Source organism: Nerophis lumbriciformis, linkage group LG05, assembly GCF_033978685.3.
Source record: "Nerophis lumbriciformis linkage group LG05, RoL_Nlum_v2.1, whole genome shotgun sequence".
In the NCBI taxonomy this organism is placed as follows: domain Eukaryota; kingdom Metazoa; phylum Chordata; class Actinopteri; order Syngnathiformes; family Syngnathidae; genus Nerophis; species Nerophis lumbriciformis.
Genome location: NC_084552.2, coordinates 27,931,698 through 27,955,193, shown reverse-complemented (window position 1 = coordinate 27,955,193; position 23,496 = coordinate 27,931,698). Strand labels below are relative to the sequence as shown.

General features: G+C 38.7%; 1 protein-coding gene across 9 annotated transcripts in view; it reads left to right on the top strand.

Annotated features, from left to right (window-relative positions):
• The window catches only part of LOC133606716 (sodium/potassium/calcium exchanger 2-like), a 118,932-nt gene that overhangs the window by 39,904 nt on the left and 55,532 nt on the right, over positions 1-23,496 (top strand). For 5 of the 9 annotated variants that reach the window (XM_072913181.1, XM_072913180.1, XM_072913177.1 and 2 more), the window contains exons 3-4: positions 8,601-8,647; positions 9,688-9,796. In XM_072913181.1, the coding sequence (XP_072769282.1) occupies positions 8,601-8,647; positions 9,688-9,796 (156 nt within the window). The remainder of the gene's footprint in view (positions 1-8,600; positions 8,648-9,687; positions 9,797-23,496) is intronic. The other 4 variants (XM_061960978.1, XM_061960977.1, XM_061960974.1 and 1 more) reach the window with 2 other exon arrangements.

Sequence of the window (23,496 nt, the reverse complement as noted above, 5' to 3'; positions counted from 1 at the left end):
GCAGGTGCGACTTATACTCCGGTGCAACTTATATATGTTTTTTTCCCTTCTTTATTATGCATTTTCGGCAGGTGCGACTTATACTCCGGTGCGACTTATATATGTTGTTTTCCTTCTTTATTATGCATTTTCGGCGGGTGCGACTTTTACTCCTGTGCGACTTAAATATGTTTTTTTCCTTCTTTATTATGCATTTTCGGCAGGTGCGACTTATACTCCTGTGCGACTTATATATGTTTTTTTCCTTCTTTATTATGCATTTTCGGCAGGTGCGACTTATACTCCAGTGCGACTTATATATGTTTTTTTCCTTCTTTATTATGCATTTTCGGCAGCTGCGACTTATACTCCGGTGCGACTTATATATGTTTTTTTTCTTTCTTTATTATGCATTTTCGGCAGGTGCGACTTATACTCCGGTGCGACTTATATATGTTTTTTCCCTTCTTTATTATGCATTTTCGGCAGATGCGACTTATACTCCTGTGCGACTTATATATGTTTTTTTTCCTTCTTTATTATGCATTTTCGGCAGGTGCGACTTATACTCCTGTGCGACTTATATATGTTGTTTTCCTTCTTCATCATGCATTTTCGGCAGGTGCAACTTATACTCCGCTGCGACTTATTTATGTTTTTTTCCTTCTTTATTATGCATTTTCGGCAGGTGCGACTTACACTTCTGTGCGACTTATATCTGTTTTTTTCCTTCTTTATTATGCATTTTCGGCAGGTGCGACTTATACTCCAGTGCGACTTAAATATGTTTTTTTCCTTCTTTATTATGCATTTTCAGCAGGTGCGACTTATACTCCAGTGCGACTTATATATGTTTTTTTCCTTCTTTATTATGCATTTTCAGCAGGTGCGACTTATACTCCGGTGCGACTTATATATGTTTTTTTCCTTCTTTATTATGTATTTTCGGCAGGTGCGACTTATACTCCGGTGCGACTTATATATGTTTTTGTCCTTCTTTATTATGCATTTTCGTCAGGTGCGACTTATACTCCGTTGCGACTTATATATGTTTTTGTCCTTCTTTATTATGCATTTTCGGCAGGTGCGACTTATACTCCAGTGCGACTTATATATGTTTTTTTTCCTTCTTTATTATGCATTTTCGGCAGGTGCGACTTATACTCCGGTGCGACTTATATATATTTTTCCCCTTCTTTATTATGCATTTTCGGCAGGTGCGACTTATACTCCGGTGCGACTTATATATGTTTTTTCCCTTCTTTATTATGCATTTTCGGCAGGTGCAACTTACACTCCTGTGCGACTTATATATGTTTTTTTCCTTCTTTATTATGCATTTTCGGCAGGTGCGACTTATACTCCAATGCGACTTATATATGTTTTTTTCCTTCTTTATTATGCATTTTCGGCAGGGGTGACTTATACTCCGGTGTGACTTATATATGTTTTTTTTCCTTCTTTATTATGCATTTTCGGCAGGTGCGACTTATACTCTGGTGCGACTTATATATGTTTTTTTCCTTCTTTATTATGCATTTTCGGCAGGTGCGACTTATACTGCGGTGCGACTTATATATGTTTTTTTTCCTTCTTTATTATGCATTTTCGGCAGGTGCGACTTATACTCTGGTGCGACTTATATATGTTTTTTTCCTTCTTTATTATGCATTTTCGGCGGGTGCGACTTATACTCCTGTGCGACTTATATATGTTTTTTTTCTTTCTTTATCATGCATTTTCGGTAGGTGCGACTTATATATGTTTTTTTCCTTCTTTATTATGCATTTTCGGCAGGTGCGACTTATACTCCGGTGCGACTTATACTCCGAAAAATACGGTACTACCGTTAGCGTCAGCACCAATACCATAATGAAACTAGGTTTCGGTACCTATTCCTATACACGGGACATGGTGGACAAGTGCGGCTGCTGCCTGGACGAGTTGTGTGATTCCAGGTAATTACGTTGTTCCATCACTTTGGACTAAAGTGCAAAGGAACTATCCATAACTTTACCATGAATTGATTAACGTGGACCCCGACTTAAACAAGTTGAAAAACTTATTTGGGTGTTACCATTTAGTGGTCAATTGTACGGAATATGTACTATACTGTGCAATCTACTAATAAAAGTTTCAATCAATCAATCAATCAATCCACAATCGCATTGAATACGCTATTCATCCATGCATCCAGTTAGTTGTGTACGACTGGATTCAGAAACAAGACATTGTATACCGGTTCTAATAACGTACCGCGGTAGTAACGAATTAGAAACATATGTATTTTGTATGATAAGATGTTCTGTTAAAATAAAGCCAGTGATGACATATTGTGTGCTCCCTTTTATTTTGAAAAGTATCGCAAAGTATCAAACTACATTTCGGTAGCGGTACCAGTACCAAAATATTGGTATATAGACAAGACTACAATAAAGACACAACGTGACTGTCACACATGCACCTCAAACCAAACTATTATCTGCTATTATTAACTAAATCTGCTCAGTGGCCTTGTGGTTAGAGTGTCCACCCTGAGACTGGAAAGTCATGTGTTCAAACTAGGGATGTCCGATAACGGCTTTTTGCCGATATCCGATATTACGATATTGACCAAACCCTTAATTACCGATACCGATATCAACCGATACCGATATCAACCGATACCAATATATACAGTCGTGGAATTAGCACATTATTATGCCTAATTTGGACAACCAGGTATGGTAAAGATAAGGTCCTTTAAAAAAAAAAGAAGAAAAAAAAAAAAAGAAATATGATAAATAAATTAAAAACATTTTCTTGAATAAAAAAGAAAGTAAAACAATATAAAAACAGCTACATAGAAACTAGCAGAGGTGGGACCAAGTCATTGTTTTGCAAGTCACAAGTAAGTCTCAAGTCTTTGCCCTCAAGTCCGAGTCAAGTCCCGAGTCAAGACAGGCAAGCCCCGAGTCAAGTCCAAAGTCAAGACTGGAAAGTCTCAAGTCAAGTCCTAAGTCCTGCATTTTGAGTTTCGAGTCCTTTCAAGTCCTTTTAACCACAGACTAATATATTAACACAGATTGTGTATGCTTTTCAAACGCTGTATTTATTTATTAAAACAAGTGCATTTTAAATTGCAGGAAAGAAAATTGTGCTGACATTGCACTTTATAATAGCACTATTAACCAGTCATTTTAAACATTAACTCATTCCTTTACAGAACAAACACATTGAAAAATAAAGTGCAAAGGTACTTATTTGTACAAAAGTGTTAACATTGAAAAAACATGACATATACGTGAACATAACAAAAAAGTTGTACTTTTTATATGTCAGGGCCCTATGCTGCATTGCATTTGCAAAAGACCAAATTAGCCAAGAGTCTGTCAGTCATTTGTGCACGATGGGGGCGTAGTATGATGCCACCATGGCTGAAAACTCGCTCCACTGGAGCACTGGAGGCAGGCACTGCCAAGACTCTCATGGCCACTCGGAACAGTGAAGGAAGAGTCTTCATGTTCAATGCCCAGAACAAAAGGGGGGAGAGAGTTGTTTTGGGTTGGTGCACTACTTGTAAGTGTATCTTGTGTTTTTTATGTTGATTTAATTAAAAAAAGAAAAAAATATATATATATTTCTTGTGCGGCCCGATACCAATCGATCCACGGACCAGTACCGGGCCGCGGCCCGGTGGTTGGGGACCACTGAGGTAAACAACCAACAGTATGTCAGAAAGCTAGCTAAAACGGTACACATATTCATAATATAGTATACATTTTAACTGACCTTTATTTGACTATTTTTGTCTTTTTTTAGGTGGCTAAAATACGCGGTGCTGCTGACCGCCGTCTAACGTTACGTGTGATATATTGACTAACGTAACCCTGCTTAAAAAAAATCACTGAACAAAAAGTATGAATAAGGTAGTGAACTGCAACAGATTCCCGTGTTTGCAATAACATTATAACGTTAGCAGTGAGTTTACAGCCTCACTGATTTAACTACACAGCAAATAAAAGTCACGTTACTTAGCCAATAAACGTTATCTTACACTCAAAACTTACCGTTCTTTGTGCAACTTCAAATGCCGGACGAAGTTGGAAGTTGTTGCCTCTCCATCAGTAATTTTCGAACCGCATGTGTTGCATACTGCAAACCGTTTTGTGTTGACCACCTCGTAATTTTTATACCCAAACAAAATTATTTTAGGTATCATTTTTTGTTCACTGGCGTGTGGTTTGGACATGTCTTCTTCGTTGGTTGTCCTGCAATTTGATTGGATGAATGCTGTGTGATGAAAACAAAGTAGATCTAATTTGATTGGCTGTTGTACTGAGACCACACCAGCTGACACACGCAACGCTGATAGACAAGTACACAATGAAAAATACGGAGCGCTCCCGAATAACTTTTTCATCTTTGGGTTTTGGGGAAAGTCGCAAGTCATGTCAAGTCATGTCAATTCAAAAGGCTCAAGTCCAAGTGAAGTCACAAGTCATTGATGTTAAAGTCTAAGTCGAGTTGCAAGTCTTTTTACATTTTGTCAAGTCGAGTCTAAAGTCATCAAATTCATGACTCGAGTCTCACTCGAGTCCAAGTCATGTGACTCGAGTCCACACCTCTGGAAACTAGTAATTAATGAAAATGAGTAAAATTAACTGTTAAAGGTTAGTACTATTAGTGGACCAGCAGCACGCACAATCATGTGTGCTTACGGACTGTATCCCTTGCAGACTGTATTGATATATATTGATATATAATGTAGGAACCAGAATTTAATAACAGAAAGAAACAACCCTTTTGTATGAATGAGTGTGAATGAGTGTAAATGGGGGAGGGAGGTTTTTTGGGTTGGTGTACTAATTGTAAGTGTATCTTGTGTTTTTTATGTTGATTTAATAAAAAAAATTAAAAAAAATAAAATTAAATAAAATTTAAAAAACGATACCGATAATAAAAAAGACGATACCGATAATTTCCGATATTACATTCTAAAGCATTTATCGGCCGATAATATCGGCAGGCCGATATTATCGGACATCTCTAGTACAAACCCTGGCCGAGTCATACCAAAGACTATAAAAATGGGACCCATTACCCCCCTGCTTGGCACTCAGCATCAAGGGTTGGTATTGGAATTGGGAGTTAAATCACCAAACTGATTCCCGAGTGCGGCCACCGCTGCTGCTCACTGCTCCCCTCACCTTCCAGGGGTTGAACAAGGGGATGGGTCAAATGCAGAGGATAATTTCACCACACCTAGTGTGTGTGTGTGACTATCAGTGGTACTTTAACTTTAACTTTATCGTCTCTCTGGAAAAACAAGCTCCACCAATGAGTCATTATTTATGTTGTGTATTTTGTACAGTGTTTTCATTTGAAATTGTGCCTTTATTTGTGTTATAAATCATTAGATGACAGTAACATATTACATTGCTGTACGGTCTGGGGCGCGCCAAAATTAAAATATGGTTTTCTCACTTCCAGGCATACGAATGTGCAACATCCATTGCGTGTTTTAAAGTTAAAAAAGGAACTGTCCACGACTTCCCAGGATGGTATTAAAGTGGTCGTTGTCGTTCTCATCCCACTACTTTTTTGTTTCACGAGGCAGTCCAAACAATATTTAAACCAAACTTGAATTACTGAGTTCTATTGTAGAGAATGTGAATGCAGCCTATTTTAACATGTAATATAATCACTTAGCCATTCAGAAAGAAGGCCTTGCTTATCAGCTTCCGAAGTTGTGCTTTCATTAAAAAACATGTGCGTGGGCCGGTGAACAAAACCTCCGCCATCCCAACAAATGTCCAATCAATGAAGTCTTCTGAGGCATTTATTAACACACAGGCATGTTTTTTTTTTTTTTATGGGAACGTCTTCATTGTTGTCGAAAATAGATGTGCCGTGATCGCCTGCTGGGCACCATGGCAGGCATTGTGAGCCATTCGTCAGGCTTAAGTCACACGTCTACTCGCTCCAAAAAAAAAAAGTTCTGCATGAATACTGGCAGCACGCAACAATCTGCTAAGCGGAACTCAACTTTACTTCATGGTACTTTTGGAGTCTAATTTTGGTGGCAAGAATATATTAGCATATATGATCCAATTAACGCCGATATTAACTGCTAATGCATATTCCCCCTTGTCGTAAAGCACATGGTCTACAAAAGTGAATAACCACCAGCTGCAAATTCTCTAATTTGCACCAGGTCAAAAAACGTTGGCATTGTAATTGTGGGCAAACTTCCTTTTTTGTATTGTTTTTTTTTTTTTTTACTTGAGGCATTATGAGCATCCACAAACTGTATCTGTGTTGTTGTGGTGTGAAACTTGTGAGGGTTTAACAACATTGCTTCTGTTGCTGCTGTGTTGTACAATATATAAACCCCAAAATCAGTGAAGTTGGCACGTTGTGTAAATGGTAAATAAAAACAGAATACAATGATTTGCAAATCATTTCCAACCTATATTCAATTGAATAGACTGCAAAGACAAGATATTTTACGTTCGAACTGGAAAACTGTGTTATTTTTTGCAAATATTAGCTCATTTGGAATTTGATGCCTGCAGCATGTTTCCAAAAAGCTGGCACAAGTGGCAAAAAACACTGAGAAAGTTGAGGAATGCTCATCAAACACTTATTTGGAACATCCCACAGGTGGACAGGCTAATTGGGAATAGGTGGTTGCCATGATTGGGTATAAAAGCAGCTTCCATGAAATGCTCATTCATTCACAAACAAGGATGGGGCGAGGGTCACCACTTTGTGAACAAATGTGTGAGCAAATTGTCAAATTGTTTAAGAACAACATTTCTCAATGAGCTATTGCAAGGAATTTAAGGATTTCACCATCTACGGTCCGTAATATCATCAAAAGGTTCAAAGAATCTGGAGAAATCACTGCACGTAAGAAAGGATATTGCGTACCTTCGAACCCTAAGGCTGTACTGCATCATAAAAGCGACATCAGTGTGTAAAGGATATCACCACATGGGCTCAGGGGCACTTCAGAAAGCCACTGTCAGTAACTACAGTCCGTCGCTACATCTGTAAGTGCAAGTTAAAACTCTACTATGCAAAGCGAAAACCATTTATCAACAACACCCAGAAACGCCGCCGGCGTAAGTGGAAAAGTGTTCCGTGGTCTGATGAGTCCACATTTCAAATTGTTTTTGAAAACTGTGGACGTCGTGTCCTCCGGACCAAAGAGGAAAAGAACCATCCGGATTGTTATAGGCGCAAAGTTGAAAAGCCAGCATCTGTGATGGTATGGGGGTGTATTAATGCCCAAGAAAGACATGGGTAACTTACACATCTGTGAAGGCGCCATTAATGCTGAAAGGTACATACAGGTTTTGGAGCAACATATGTTGCCATCCAAGCAACGTTATCATGGACGCCCCTGCTTATTTCAGCAAGACAATGCCAAGCCACGTGTTGCATCAACTAGACTGGCTTGCCTGTAGTCCAGACCTGTCTCCCATTGAACATGTGTTGCGCATTATGAAGCCTAAAATACCACAACGGAGACCACGGACTGTTCAACAACTTAAGCTGTACATCAAGCAAGAATGGGAAATAATTCCACCTGAAAAGCTTAAAGAAATGGTCTCCTCAGTTCCCAAACGTTTACTGAGTGTTGTTAAAAGGAAAGGCCATGTAACACAGTGGTGAACATGCCCCTGTGCCAACTTTTTTGCAATGTGTTGCTGCCATTGAATTCTAAGTTAATGATTTTTGCAAAAAAAAAAAGAAAAACAGTTTCTCAGTTCAAACAATAAATATTTTGTCTTTGCAGTCTATTCAATTGAATATAAGTTGAAAAGGATTTGCAAATCATTGTATTCTGTTTTTATTTACGAATTACACAACTTATTGATGAATTACCATAGGGTCAAAGTGCAAAATTCCTCAACTTGAATGATATTACCAATGTACAAATAAGGGTTTCACAGCAAATAAAATTGAAGTAAAATTAGCACAAATAATACTCCTAACTTACAACAAATTCAACAAAATTGTGATGCAATTCTGTACGAAATATTTTGCAAAATAAACCTCTAAAAAGTAACAATCCAAACCCACTAAGATTTAACGGTGCATTATTAAAAGAAGAGAACTATCCACACAATGAAATTGTCCAAAATGAACCCTCCGCCCTTTAGAAATGGAACACTGTTCGACAATTGGCGATCTGGAGAGCGAGCTTACGCAGGCTTTTCCCTTTTTAACGGCCGAGTCAGTGAAGCTTGCAGGGTGAGTGAGTGAATCGTTCGATTTGTCAGCTGGGATGCAGCTCCAGCAAAGAAGTGCGATGAGTCGTCCAACTGAGACCTGACCACGTATTGAATGACGTTTAACTGCAGAGTAGAACACCACAATCCACCCCAAAGGGCATCCTCTAGCTGTTTTTGCCATATTAAGAGATCCCATGCCATCTAATTAGAAGGAATCATCATCTCATCTACTGTGTACTGTAACGTCTCTTTCTATCGTCTTCATCTTGAGCGTCTTTGGTCGTGTGCGGCATGCTTCACATCTTTGTCTTGTTTTCTCTCTCTCTTTCTCTCTCTCCTTCCCCCGCCCTCCTTCCTCTCTCTTCTTTTTTTCCACGTCCTCTTTCTTTGTGTTGGATGAGAAGGCGAGTCCCGGGGCACCCGAGGATGACGGCAAGTTGTCGGTAGGTGTCCTGTCTGATTTGACACGCTTTGGTTTCCTGGTCTGCGTTTTTTTGTTGTGTCGCTGTTATGCAAAGATGTCTCCCACTGTATTGCGACTCTGTGTTGACTTCATCCAGTGTTGCATAGAATATATGTAAAAAACAAACAAACAAAAAAACAAGAAACATGGCCTGCGGGGGGAGGGTTCCAAACAGGCCTGCAATGGTGTCCATTTTCCTCAAGAAAATTCAGCATTGGACAACCATGGAAGAAATTAAATTTAACTCTCTTTTAAGTGCTTTTTTTTTAATCAAAGTTGCCTTTGGGTGTTATGCAAGAAGGGGTTAGGGCAGGGGTGTCAAACTAATTTTAGATGGGGGGCCACATGGAGAAAAACTTCAACTTCAGATTGTTTTCTTGGTTTAAAAATAGAACAAGCACTTTCTGAAAATGTACAAATCATAATGTTGTTGGGTTGTTTTTTTTACACTTACATGTTGGGGTTAATAGTATTCTATCTTTATTTGTTGTTATTTATACTTTCTGAATAAATTATGTGATAATGTTCATCAGTCAACTCATTGGTGTTAATTTTCAATCTATTAAAATAAAAATAAAAAATAAAAATAAAATTACAGTATGTTCATTTTCCTCGACTGGTGCACTAACAACATGTGGTTTATTTATTTTTACATATGTAGCATCATCTACAAAAATACAAAGAATTGCTATTGCGACATCTAGTGGACACATTTAGAACCGCAGTTTCTTTCATTCAAAGATTTCGGCTCATTTTTATACTTAGCAAACTCATCCCGCGGGCCGGATAAAACATGTTGGCGGGGCTCATCCGGCCCGCGGCCCGTACGTTTGACACCACTGGATTAGGGGATCACTTTCCGAACAAGAATCCAAAGTATCATGCATTCATGACACTAAGTTGCTTGACGACTTGGTGGCGAGAAAGGACTTACTGTGGAGCTTGGAAGCAGATCTAGGTGCTGTAGATCTGCATCCCAGTTGGCAGGAATTGTGATTAACACGCTCTCTCATCTCGCAGGCCAGACCTCGGCTTCAGAGGGGGGGTAGCTCCGCCTCCCTGCACAACAGCTTGATGAGGAACAGCATTTTCCAGCTCATGATTCATACCTTGGACCCATTAAGTGAAGGTGGGCTTGATATTTAACTAAGTGTAATTGTGTTTGGTGACATTTTTTAAGTCAATTGATTTTAGGGTTTTGCGCCGATCTTCATTGAATTTAGTGAGTTTTACTGCTTTGTACTGAAGCGGCAATTTTTTTCCGTTTCAACTCATGAGATGGCAGGCCAAGAGTCAAGGAGCTCGGGTCAAAGGTAAAGTTGCGATATGGTGTCTGGCACTCAGCAATTGGGAATTTTCAGGCGATATTCTTCAAAGGCATTGTTGATCCACGACGAACTAAGAATCCTGTGGATTTTGATGTAGAACCGACCCCAGCAAGAACAACATTTGCACTGCTTATGTCATAGGTTATCTTTGTTATTTTAAATATTTCAGGGTTTTTTTGTTCCTTTAAAGGTCCCCTTTTATGCAATACAAAGTACAAAGAAGAAGAATTATGAGAAATACTTTCAAACCTTATTGAAAGTAAGATATTCTTCATCTCAGTATGTTAATAATGACTGAATTAATTAATGACATATTACAAAACTGTTGTGTATACTAATTCACAGATGTTATTTTATTATATAAAAAGGTCAGTAAATTATTCTATATATTTGTAAACGCTCTGAAGTGGGAAAGGGGTAGGATTAAATAAGCTTTGCTTCTTCCTACTCCTTTTCGGACATGATGAAAAGTGAAATGATATGAAATTGTGATGTATTATACTGAAAGTGTGTTCATGTTCGAAATAAACTAAAAGAAAGAAAGAAAGAAAGAATATTTAAAATTATGTTCTGACAGTACTTTACAGAGACAGAACATATCGGGCTTTGCTACACATCTTTAAACAAAGCCTGCATCACTGCCAATTATCCGCCAGTCATTGATAGTAAGGGACGTGTAATGCACTGTAGCTTACACGCCATTCCTTAAAAGGGAAACTGAACTTTTGGGGGAATTTTGCATATCATTCACAATCCCAATGAGAGACAAGAACACACACCGTATTTTTCAGACTATACGGCACACTTAAGATCCTTTCCTTTTCTCAAAACTCGACAATGCACCTTCCAACATGGTGCGCCTAACGTACGAAGTAATTTTGGTTGTGCTTACCGACCTCGAAGCTATTTTATTTGGTACATGGTAAAATGATAAGTGTGACCAGTAGATGGCAGTCACACGTCATACATGTAGACTGCAATATGATGGCAGTTACACATAAGAGATACGTGTAGACTGCAATATGACTCAAGTAAACAACACCAACATTTTATATGTTCCATTGAAAATATAGAACATTACACACGGCGCTCAAAAATCTATCAAAATGTTTTAGTACGACTTTGGTAAGCTATGAAGTCGCACCTCTTGAAGGATTGTCGGCGCATTAAGCATACGAGTTTTATTATGGTGTGTGTATAAGGTAAGACATATTATCTGGTGTATTGTTTCGCAATATTATGCAAAAAAACATTTTCTTACCTTCACACGGCGCTCAAAAATCTGTCAAAATGTTTTAGTACGACTTTGGTAAGCTATGAAGCCGCAACTCTTGAAGGATTGTCGGCGCATTAAGCATACGAGTTTTATTATGGTGTGTGTATAAGGTAAGACATATTATCTGGTATATTGTTTCGCAATATTATGCAAAAAAACATTTTCTTACCTTCACACGGCGCTCAAAAATCTGTCAAAATGTTTTAGTATGACTTTGAAGCCGCACCGCTTGATGGATTGTCGACCCATTAGTAGACATATTATCTGGCGTTTTGTTTCGCAATACTATGCAAAAGCAACTTTTCTTATATTCTGGTACCTTCCGATCTGTATTTGGGATCTGCATAAGTCCTGAAAATGTGCGCGTCCGCAATTGTAGTCCGTGGCGACACTGTAGTCGATAAGCTTCTTCTTTTTCTGTATCTTCTTGTTATGGGACATTCATCCTCCGCTCTTGCCATTCCTAATATTAAGTAGTGTAAAGTTCTTACTTATATCTGTCAGTAAACTCGCCATGAAAGCGCTAAAACATACCGGTGTAGTGAGTTTACATTAATCACCCAAGGAACTTTAGTTATTACAGAGTTTCGGTCGGACGGTTTTTCATGGGACACATGTTATTGCACTAGTGAGCCACGGATGAGGAGATGTTGCTTCATTATTGATTGAAGTAAAGTCTGAATGTCATTAAAACAGTTAGCTCCATCTTTTGACACTTCTTCCACTCCCGTCCTTGCACGCTACACCGCTACAACAAAGATGACGGGGAGAAGACTCTGCCGAAGGTGAGCCACGTAAATAAGACCGCCCACAAAACGCCGCACCCTGAAGCATAATCTATGCAACATTTTGACCAAAGAACCAAATAAAAAATAATATGACCCCTTTAATGCGCCCTATAATCCGGTGGGCCTTTTATATGAAAATAGACCTGACTAGACCCGCTCATCGTCAGTGCGCCTTATAATCCGGTGTGCCCTATGGTCCGAAAAATACGGTAAGTCTTTTTTTTTTTTATGCATTCAAACTCCTAAATAAACTTAAAACAAAGTCTGCTTGCTATAGGCCCTTTCCACCTTAAAATTTAAAGAAACTTTGAGTTCATGGAACCTTTATTAGCAGGAACTAAAGGTTCTGTAGAAGTGTGTGGTTTGTTTCCACCGCATTTCACAGTTCAGGGTAGTTTATACAAATTAGACTGATGACGTATGGAGGAGTGATTCACTATATTTCTACACTGACACCATGTAAATTAACAGACATTAGGTTATATTTATTTTACTATAGTGTAAGTGAAATGAATACAAAGCAATTATATTCAAAACAATGTGATTTAAAAACGAAGTGCACCGGATTTTACATACAAATTCCGCAATGTCCAACAGTCAGAAACTCGTCCTCTCACTAAATGATGAATTCATGTGGGTTAGGCAAACCTTATGGTCCATTTCAGCTGAAAATAGCAATATATAAAAAATAAATGTCAGTGTCTATCTCGCGCCAACAACACAAACACATTGGATTTAGTGTTAGCTCGTTAGAATTAGCATTCTATTCACTCGGGTTGAGGCTAACAACCAGAGGTGGGTAGAGTAGCCAGAAATTGTACTCAAGTAAGAGTACTGTTACTTTAGAGATTTATTACTCAAGTAAAAGTAAGGAGTAGTCACCCAAATATTTACTTGAGTAAAAGTAAAAAGTATGTTGTAAAAAAACTACTCAAGTACTGAGTAACTGATGAGTAACATACACACACAAATCATATATATATATATATATATATATATATATATATATATATATATATATATATATATATATATATATATATACACACACACACACACACACACATATATACATATATATATATATATATATATATATATATATACACACACACACACACATATATATATATATATATATATATATATATATATATATATATATATATATGTATATATATATATATATATATATATATATATATATATATATATATATATATATATATACATAGATATATACAGTATATAATTTATATTTATTTTTTTTGCCGTTTTTGTTTACATGTTAAAGGTGTTTTAATGAATATACATGCATGTTTAACACATATAGATTCCTTTCTTTCATGAAGACAAGAATATAAGTTGGTGTATTACCTGATTCTGATGACTTGCATTGATTGGAATCAAACAGTAGTGATGACAAACGTCCAGGTTTTCAAATGGAGGAGAAAAAAAGTTCCTCCTTTCTCACATGAAAGTGGTTGGTTTTTGGCATCTTATATGTCCAGCTTCCATATTCGTTTTTATACACTTTACAAGAAATACATTGGCGGCAAACTCCGTAGCTTGCTAGCTTGTTTGCGCAGGCTTTCGGAGACTCTTATTTTGAAAGCGCAGGCGCGATGGAGCGGCACTTTTATTGTGAAGACAGGAACTGTGCAGTCAGTCTTTAGGCTTACGGTTGAAATAAAAAATTGTCTTTTTTCCTTCACACTTTTGATTGATTGATTGGAACTTGTATTAGTAGATTGCACAGTACAGTACATATTCTGTACAATTGACCACTAAATGGTAACACCCCAATAAGTTTTTCAACTTGTTTAAGTCAGGTCATGTGACCCCTGGCTCTGTTTGATTGGTCCAACGTCACCAGTGACTGCATCTGATTGGTGGAACGGAGTGAACGTCACCAGTGACAGTATTTGTTGAAACGCAGGCACTATGAAGTTCTGTCTGACAGACCAAAACAAACAAAGCGTGCATTAACAGATCGATAAAAATTAGTAGCGAGTAGCGAGCTGAATGTAGATAAAAGTAGCGGAGTAAAAGTAGCGTTTCTTCTCTATAAATATACTCAAGTAAAAGTAAAAGTATGTTGCATTAAAACTACTCTTAGAAGTACAATTTATCCCAAAAGTTACTCAAGTAGATGTAACGGAGTAAATGTAGCGCGTTACTACCCACCTCTGCTAACAACTACACAAATGGCATGTCACTGACTACATTTACAGCATCCAACAAAGTAAATACTGAATATTTGATCTTAATTACCTTTGTTACACGGTTTACTGCTTCTTTACTTCACATTCATCCAACAAAGTCTCAGAGTAGTAAGCAGCTGAGGTCTCCGCTTCGAGTCTGGCTGAATACTTCATACATCCTTTGTAAATACCTTTAAGAGTCCGTCTACTTCTTGTCGTTTTATCCTGCATAGTAGTTTAAAGGGGAACATTATCACGAGACCTATGTAAGCGTCAATATATACCTTAAAGTTAAAGTTAAAGTACCAATGATTGTCACACACACACACAAGGTGTGGCGAGATTATTCTCTGCATTTGACCCATCACCCTTGATCACCCCCTGGGAGGTGAGGGGAGCAGTGGGCAGCAGCGGTGGCCGCGCCCGGGAATCATTTTTGGTGATTTAACCCCCAATTCCAACCCTTGATGCTGAGTGCCAAGCAGGGAGGTAATGGGTCCCATTTTTATAGTCTTTGGTATGACTCGGCCGGGATTTGAACTCACAACCTACCAATCTCAGGGCGGACACTCTAACCACTAGGCCACTTGATGTTGCAGAAAAAAGACCAAATATTTTTTTAACCGATTTCCGAACTCTAAATGGGTGACAGAGATGGCAAGAATGTGTGGATATCCTGCGACACTCAAAGCAGATGCATTTCCAACGATAAAGTCAAAGAAATCTGCGAGCGGATGAGGGTGTGTCTACAGAATATATTAATTGATGAAAACTGGGCTGTCTGCACTCTCAAATTGCATGTTGTTGCCAAATGTATTTCATATGCTGTAAACCTAGTTCATAGTTGTTAGTTTCCTTTAATGCCAAACAAACACATACCAATCGTTGGTTAGAAGGCGATCGCCGAATTCGTCCTCGCTTTCTCCCGTGTCGCTGGCTGTCGTGTCGTTTTCGGCGGTTTCGCTTGCATACGGTTCAAACCGATATGGCTCAATAGCTTCAGTTTCTTCTTCAATTTCGTTTTCGCTACCTGCCTCCACACTACAACCATCCGTTTCAATACATGCGTAATCTATTGAATCGCTTAAGCCGCTGAAATCCGAGTCTGAATCCGAGCTAATGTCGCTATTCCTTGCTGTTCTATCCGCCATGTTTGTTTGTATCGGCATCACTATGTGACGTCACAGGAAAATGGACGAGTGTATATAACGATGGTTAAAATCAGGCACTTTGAAGCTTTTTTTAGGGATATTGCGTGATGGGTAAAATTTTGAAAAAAACTTCGAAAAATAAAATAAGCCACTGGGAACTGATTTTTAATGGTTTTAACCCTTCTGAAATTGTGATAATGTTCCCCTTTAAAGACTACGACTGCAGGATAGATCCACTGATCAGCGTTCTACAGCACAAAGATGCCCCGCATCGGTTGTCAAGTATTGTTTAAGAGAAATACACAAGAATTAAAAACCACGGTTTTAGGAACACCCCCAACTGAGTTAACCAATCAACGTTCAACAGCGCAGCCCTCTCTACGAAAGTTCTTCTGGAACATCCAAAAGTCCCACTCGGCTGACAGAAACTGAAAAAAGTTCCATATAATATAATATATCAGTATATATCATATACTGTACATATATTATGTAAATATTACATATATGTTATATTTTATATTGCTACTATGGTACATTTTTTGTCTATTTTATACCTGCATTGTCCTTTCCATCCTTACACTTTCCATCCTTTGTAACTGAGTGGAACAATTTCCCTTGTGGATCAATAAAGTTTGTCTAATGCAGTGGTTCTTAACCTTGTTGGAGGTACCGAACCCCACCAGTTTCATATGCGCATTCACCGAACTCTTTAGTGAAAAATATTTTTTTTAAATGTCAAATTCAGGACAAAGTTATATGTTTTTTTTACTGGTGCACAAAATGAACCGTGCATGAACATCACCTTGTTCAAAGAACAAAACCAACACAGTGCATGAACTCACAACAAATTACACACCTGCAAATCCGATTGAAAATTAGAGGGAACATTGTTTGGAGGTATCCATAATACGGCGATAGGGAGAAGTTTTTATTTACACGATGAGTCGGGTGTGTCTTGACCTCCGCGGCGGAGGCTCCGCCGAACCCCTGAGGCCGACTCACCGAACCCCTAAGGTTCGATCGAACCCAGGTTAAGGACCACTGGTCTAATGTCTAATGTCTAAGAACTGAATCCGCCTGGGGCGCGATTGGTGCAAACACAGGGGCAACTTTATTTACCCCGGTAAATGGGACAGTTCCTGAAAAAGTCTATATGGTTGAAAAGGGTCTTATTGAGCCAATTGGAGCCATGATGTCGTTGCGTCCGCTGCGTCTATCACGACCATAAAACCCAATAAATAACCGTCCAAAAAGCGCCAGAAATATTCCATTTACATTTCGTGACCTGAATATTAACCAAGTATTAGCGATATTATAAACGCTAATGTAACGCCTGCATGGGCTAGGCGGGTTAAGAGTGTAAACCGTGTGACAGAAGATGGTTCGTCCAGGAGCCTGAGGTATGAAAGATAATGAGTATAAGTCGCACCGGAGTATAAGTCGCACCTGCCGAAAATGCATAATAAAAAAGGAAAAAAACATATATAAGTCGCACTGGAGCCCGGCCAAACTATGAAAAAAACTGCGACTTATAGTCCGAAAAATACGGTAGTTATCTTGGTTTCGACTGCATTAAATGTTTTGACACAAGAATATAAATGCCACAGATGACACAATAGAAAAAAATAGAACAAATGCCCAAAACAAAAATACAAGATGCAGTCCTGCTGCCTTCTCGGAACCAGTTCACAGTTCAGTTCAAAAGGTACGCAAACGCTTTCGCGTCAGTCCAAAAGTTCAGTTCAAAAACAAAAGTAATCCAAAAGGTTTGCGGCGGATGAGAAAAAAATGCTTGTACTACCGCGTAGTTATTTAGCACACCATTTGTTGAGTTGAGTTTGAAGGTGGATAGGGAGCTCAGGTTGTTTGGGTCAAGGGGTATTCCTTCCCGAAAAAAAAACCTGACCTAAAAGTCCAAAAAAAACATTATATATGTACTTGAAAGCATAATGTAAGCATTCGATTGTCCGGAATGACTAATTTTTTGTACTAATAAACCAATTGATATGACATAATTAACCATGTTGATTAATATACAATCATGAGTCTAATTAAAATGAACATTCATAATACATTTCTAATAATACAGATCATTAAGGACCTACATTTAGCGGCGCATTGATCAGAGGCAACTTCCTTATGCTGCTGTATTGACATCATCAGCTGCTTTCTCGACTTGCAACTCTTGAAATGTAATTCTGGAATAAGAATCAGGTCTCTCACCTGTATAGTAAAAGGATGAGGACATAAACTGAGAAGTTGGTACAAATTGACAGCCAACTTAGACCCGGAAATGGCGAAAAACAACCTGAGAAGATGCTCCCTTTTTTAATTTTTTTCTTTGTGAGGATTACGAGTCATTCTTCATCTAAACAGGAATGTATCCCAGTGAGAGCAGACATTGTACAGTAAGTGATGTTTGATTATGCTTGTTGTATCTCATGTAGTTGACATGGGTTATCGTGTTGCTGTTGAAGGAAAAAGCGAACGTTGTGATGCGTCTATGAAATTAATGCGCCGTCGTATGCTTACAATGAGAAAAATATCACGTTATTATGAATGTTCCTGTTAATACGTATATACTTACAGCGTGTGTATGAAACGTTGATGGAGGTTTTTAGATGTTTTTTAGGTACTTTATAACTGGGAGACACCATTGTTAGCGGACTTTTGCTCGCGTTTATTTACCTTTTACAATGCATAAAAAAAAAACATGTGCATAAGGATTCTGAATGATAGGCAAATCCAAAAAATAGTGCAGTTGCCCTTTAATTAGCTCAAAAAGGTTCACTATGTCTTCTTGTTCGGATACTTTTCAATGTTCTTCAGTCAGACATTATTTTAAGAAGACCGCAAATGAATATACAGTATGTCAGGTTAAAATTATATCCGCTTTAACGAAAATACACTATATTGCCAAAAGTATTTGGCCACCTGCCTTGATTCACATATGAACTTGAAGTGCCATCCCATTCCTAACCCATAGGGTTCAATATGATGTCGGTCCACCTTTTGCAGCTATTACAGATTCAAATCTTCTGGGAAGGCTGTCCACAAGGTTGCAGAGTGTGTTTACAGGAATTTTCGACCATTCTTCCAATAGCGCATTGGTGAGGTCACACACTGATGTTGGTCGAGAAGGCCTGGCTCTCAGTCTCCGTTCTAATTCATGCCAAATATGTTCTATCGGGTTCAGGTCAGGACTCTGTGCAGGCCAGTCAAGTTCATCCACACCAGACTCTGTCATCCATGTCTTTATGGACCTTGTCATGTTGAAAGAGCTCCAAACTGTTCCCATAAGGTTGGGAGCATAAAACTGTCCAAAATGTTTTGGTATCCTGGAGCATTCTAAGTTCCTTTCACTGGAACTAACGGCCAAGCCCAACTCCTGAAAAAAAATCCACACCATAATTCTGATCATTTGGATGGGTGGCCAAATACTTTTGGCAATATAGTGTATATTGTCTGACTAGAAGACTAGAAGAAAATTAAAAAGTCAAGTCCATTCCTTAATATTATGTTGGAATGAATTGTACGCATGGAACACTTAAAGTTGGTGATGTCACTGTCAAGGAAAGCTATGCTATGGTTTGTTATTGTTGTTTTGGTAGATGAAAACGGTACGCCATTTTTCAAAATCCTCCCAAACCAGTAATTAATAATGTAAGATTCAAGATTCAAGATGCTTTATTGTTGTCCATTCTTTAACATGTACAAGACACATAAGAACTGAAATTTCATTTTCGGCACAGTCCCACTAAGAGCAGACATACGTTACAAGGGGACAAGACGGGACCGCCGACGGATCAGCCACTTACGGCGCTCCTTAAGAAAAAATGGCCAAAGCGACAATGTTTTTCATTATCATTGTTGAACAAGACTTTAAAATATCCTCTATTATGCAAAATTTCCTTTTTTGTAATGTTTCATTGTAATAACCTTAAAGACTGTTAATAAGCCCCCAGCCATGACAACCATCTTTCATCTCCCTCACTTTTGAGGAAAGAGGCACTCAGGAGGTCGCCTCTGCTGCGCTTCCGAGACTTATTGAAAAATATTATAATAAGGGACTTTTAACATGTTGGAAACTACTTTTTTCTAAGTTGAGTGGTTATGGAGTTAGGGATCATTCCCCGTTTTAATCCCAAATGCAGCCTTATTAGACTAGCTAAAGGAAATGTAAAGTGGGAATATCAGGGCTCAGCGCAGGGAAAGAATATGTTAATGTGTGATCTTATCCTGCAATATGGAGCTACAGTATATCCATCGAGCTGAATGCGGGGAAATGGAATAACAGAATCTTCCGAGTGCTTTGAGAGTCAGATTCTGGCGCACCAACAAGAATAAAAACACATAAAGACCAGGGGTGTTCAAAGCGTGGCCCTGGTGCCATTTTGTCCCACCCTTACGTTAAAAATAATATAAATTATTTTTGAGGTAAATTGTAAGGTATTACACAAATTTTCTTTGTCACTTATAAGGCAAAAACCGTTTAGACACCACTAGTCTAGACTAGGGTTGTACAGTATACCGGTATTAGTATAGTACCGCGATACTAATGAATCATATTCGGTACTATACTGCCTCTGAAAAGTAACGTCCCACCACCCCAAACCCCCGTCGTCACGTTGTGTCATTGCTGGTTTACGAGCAGAGGAGCATGTTCGGCAGTGCACACACACGGAGTACTTACAAACAGACACAGTGTGTAGACAGAAAAGGGAGAACGGATGCATTTTGGCTTAAAAACTAAAGATAAAGGTGAAGTTATAACACTGAAACGCCCAAGGTGCTTTAAAACATGGCTAGCTAGCTAAAGTTCAGCCGCAGTCGGCAGTGTTTTAGCTACTTCTAAATCACTAATCCTGGCCTCCATGGCGACAAATACGGTAAGTTTCTTACAAGTATCATCCCTGCAGGACGAGGAATAGCAAAACATGCTTCACTACACACCGTAGCTCACCAGCGTCAGAATGTAAACAAACACCATATTGTACATCCGCTGTAATGATACCAAGTACAGGAACGTATCTAATCGATGTTACTATGAATACGTCGATATTTTTTGGCATCACATCTTCTTTCGTGTTTTTTTAAATTTATATTGTGTTTATAAACTCAGGAAATATGTCCCTGGACACATGAGGACCAATGTATGATCCTGTAACGACTTGGTATCGGATTGATACCCAAATTTATGGTATGATTCTAAAATAATGTAAAGCATCCAAACAACAGAAGAATAAATGATTATTACATTTTAACAGAAGTGTAGATAGAACATGTTAAAAGAGTAAGTAAGCAGATATTACCAGTAAATGAACATGTAGATTAAAAATTCATTTTCTACCGCTTGTCCTTAATACTTTTGACAAAATAATACAATGGAATATGACACAATATGTTACTGCATATGTCAACAGATAAATTAGGAGCCTTTGTTTGCTTACTTACTACTAAAAGACAGATAGTCTTGTACGTTCATTATTTTATTTAAGGACAATCTTGCAATAAGAAACATATATTTAATGTACCTTAAGATTTTTTGTTAAAATAAAGCCAATAATGGAATTTATTGTGGTCCCCTTTATTTAGAAAAGTATCGAAAAGTATCGAAATCATTTTGGTACCGTCCCTGTTTATGATCCCATTAGAGGGTCGTAAGCTGCGTGCCGAGCAGGCTTTATAATACATTTTAATTGTATTGCTTATCCTAACATTCCTTTAAAGCCCAGTCTAGAATTAGTTAGTTTTTATGACTACAATGCCCTTTAAAGTGCCCATTAGCAACTGAGTACACTGCATTCCTAAGCATCATTGATCATTCTGTCTGTTGTATGCACTTCTAAAATGGGCATATTTGCTCTTAATGAGTGCTAATGAATTGTACAGGGAAGCTAAACAAATGAAGACTATTAATCATGATCGTATTTATTAGTTTACGTGATGCTGGATTAGAAGCCATCACATGTTTAATAGTCCATCAAGGCGGGATGTTTGCTGATAGAAGCGTTTTCATGGCACGGCAGGGGTTGAGCAGGTGCAGCTTCGTCCTGGCATGCTCTTAGGCTTTAAGTGTAGCAGCTGGAAGGCTTCCATCCATCCATATTTTATGGATATCTCTCAAAATACATTGTAGTGGCTTTTTTTTTTTTTTTGAGCGAAGAGGGGAAATGTCTGAGGTTGCTTTTCAAGCAGTTCGCTTTTACTTTTTGTGTGCGTATACTATGGTGGTGCAGTCCACTTCACGTTTATTCGACTTGTACAGTACTTGTGTGTAATGCATAACTTAAAGGCCTACTGCAATGCGATTTTCTTATTTAAACGGGGATAGCAGGTCCATTCTATGTGTCATACTTGATCATTTCGCGATATTGCCATATTTTTGCTGAAAGGATTTAGTAGAGAACATCGACGATAAAGTTCGCAACTTTTGGTCGCTGATAAAAAAGCCTTGCCTCTACCGGAAGTAGCAGACGAGTAGCGTGACGTTTGTGGAGCTCCTCACATCTGCACAATCATGGCCACCAGCAGCGAGAGCGATTCGGACCGAGAAAGCGACGATTTCCCCATTAATTTGAGCGAGGATGAAAGATTCGTGGATGAGGAAAGTGAGAGTGAAGGACTAGAGGGCAGTGGGAGCGATTCAGATAGAGAAGATGCTCTGAGAGGCGGGTGGGACCTGATATTCAGCTGGGAATGACTAAAACAGTAAATAAACACATGACATATATATACTCTATTAGCCACAACACAACCAGGCTTATATTTAATATGCCACAAATTAATACCGCATAACAAACACCTCCCCCCTCCCGTCCAAATAACCCGCCAATACAACTCAAACACCTGCACAACACACTCAATCCCACAGCCCAAAGTATCGTTCACCTCCCCAAAGTTCATACAGCACATATATTTCCCCAAAGTCCCCAAAGTTACATACGTGACATGCACATAGCGGCACGCACGTACGGGCAAGCGATCAAATGTTTGGAAGCCGCAGCTGCATGCGTACTCACGGTACCGTGTCTGCGCATCCAACTCAAAGTCCTCCTGGTAAGAGTCTCTGTTGTCCCAGTTCTCCACAGGACAATGGTAAAGCTTGACTGTCATCTTCCGGTTATGTAAACAATGAAACACCGACTGTGTTTGTGTTGCTGCAGTCGGCCTCAATACACCGCTTCCCACCTACAGCTTTCTTCTTTGCTGTCTCCATTGTTCATTGAACAAATTGCAAAAGATTCACCAACACAGATGTCCAGAATACTGTGGAATTTTGCGATGAAAACAGACGACTTAATAGCTGGCCACCATGCTGTCCCAAAATGTCCTCCACAATCTGTGACGTCACGCGCTGACATCATCATACCGACACGTTTTCAGCAGGATATTTCACGCGAAATTTAAAATTGCACTTTAGTAAGCTAACCCGGCCATATTGGAATGTGTTGCAATGTTAAGATTTCATCATTGATATATAAACTATCAGACTGCGTGGTCGGTAGTAGTGGGTTTCAGTAGGCCTTCAACACTCTGTAGTTGACATTTTAAAACAGTGTTCATTGTTATTGGTGCTGAAAAAAGTCACTTATACTGAGGTCCATTAGAGGTCCCTAATCTGCAAAATGTACTTTTTATTGCTATTTCAGCGTAATATTTGTATTTAGAGCCTGAGAGCACTAGACATGAGAAAAATCTGCCATCCCCATGCTCCATTTTGGAAAAATAGAGGTGCTCAAATGATGCTTTTGAACTGGTCGTGTCAATTGTCCACTGCAATGTGAAGCTCACATTGCATTAACGTGTGTGTCCTCCTGTCCCACTCCTTAATGATACACTATATTGCCAAAAGTATTTGGCCACCCATCCAAATGATGAGAATCAGGTGTCCTAATCACTTGGCCCGGCCACAGGTGTATAAAATCAAGCACTTAGGCATGGAGATTGTTTGTACAAACATTTGTGAAAGAATGGGCCACTCTCAGAAGCGCAGTGATTTCCAGCATGGAACTGTCATAGGATGCCACCTGTGCAACAAATCCAGCCGTGAAATTTCCTCGCTCCTAAATATTCCAAAGT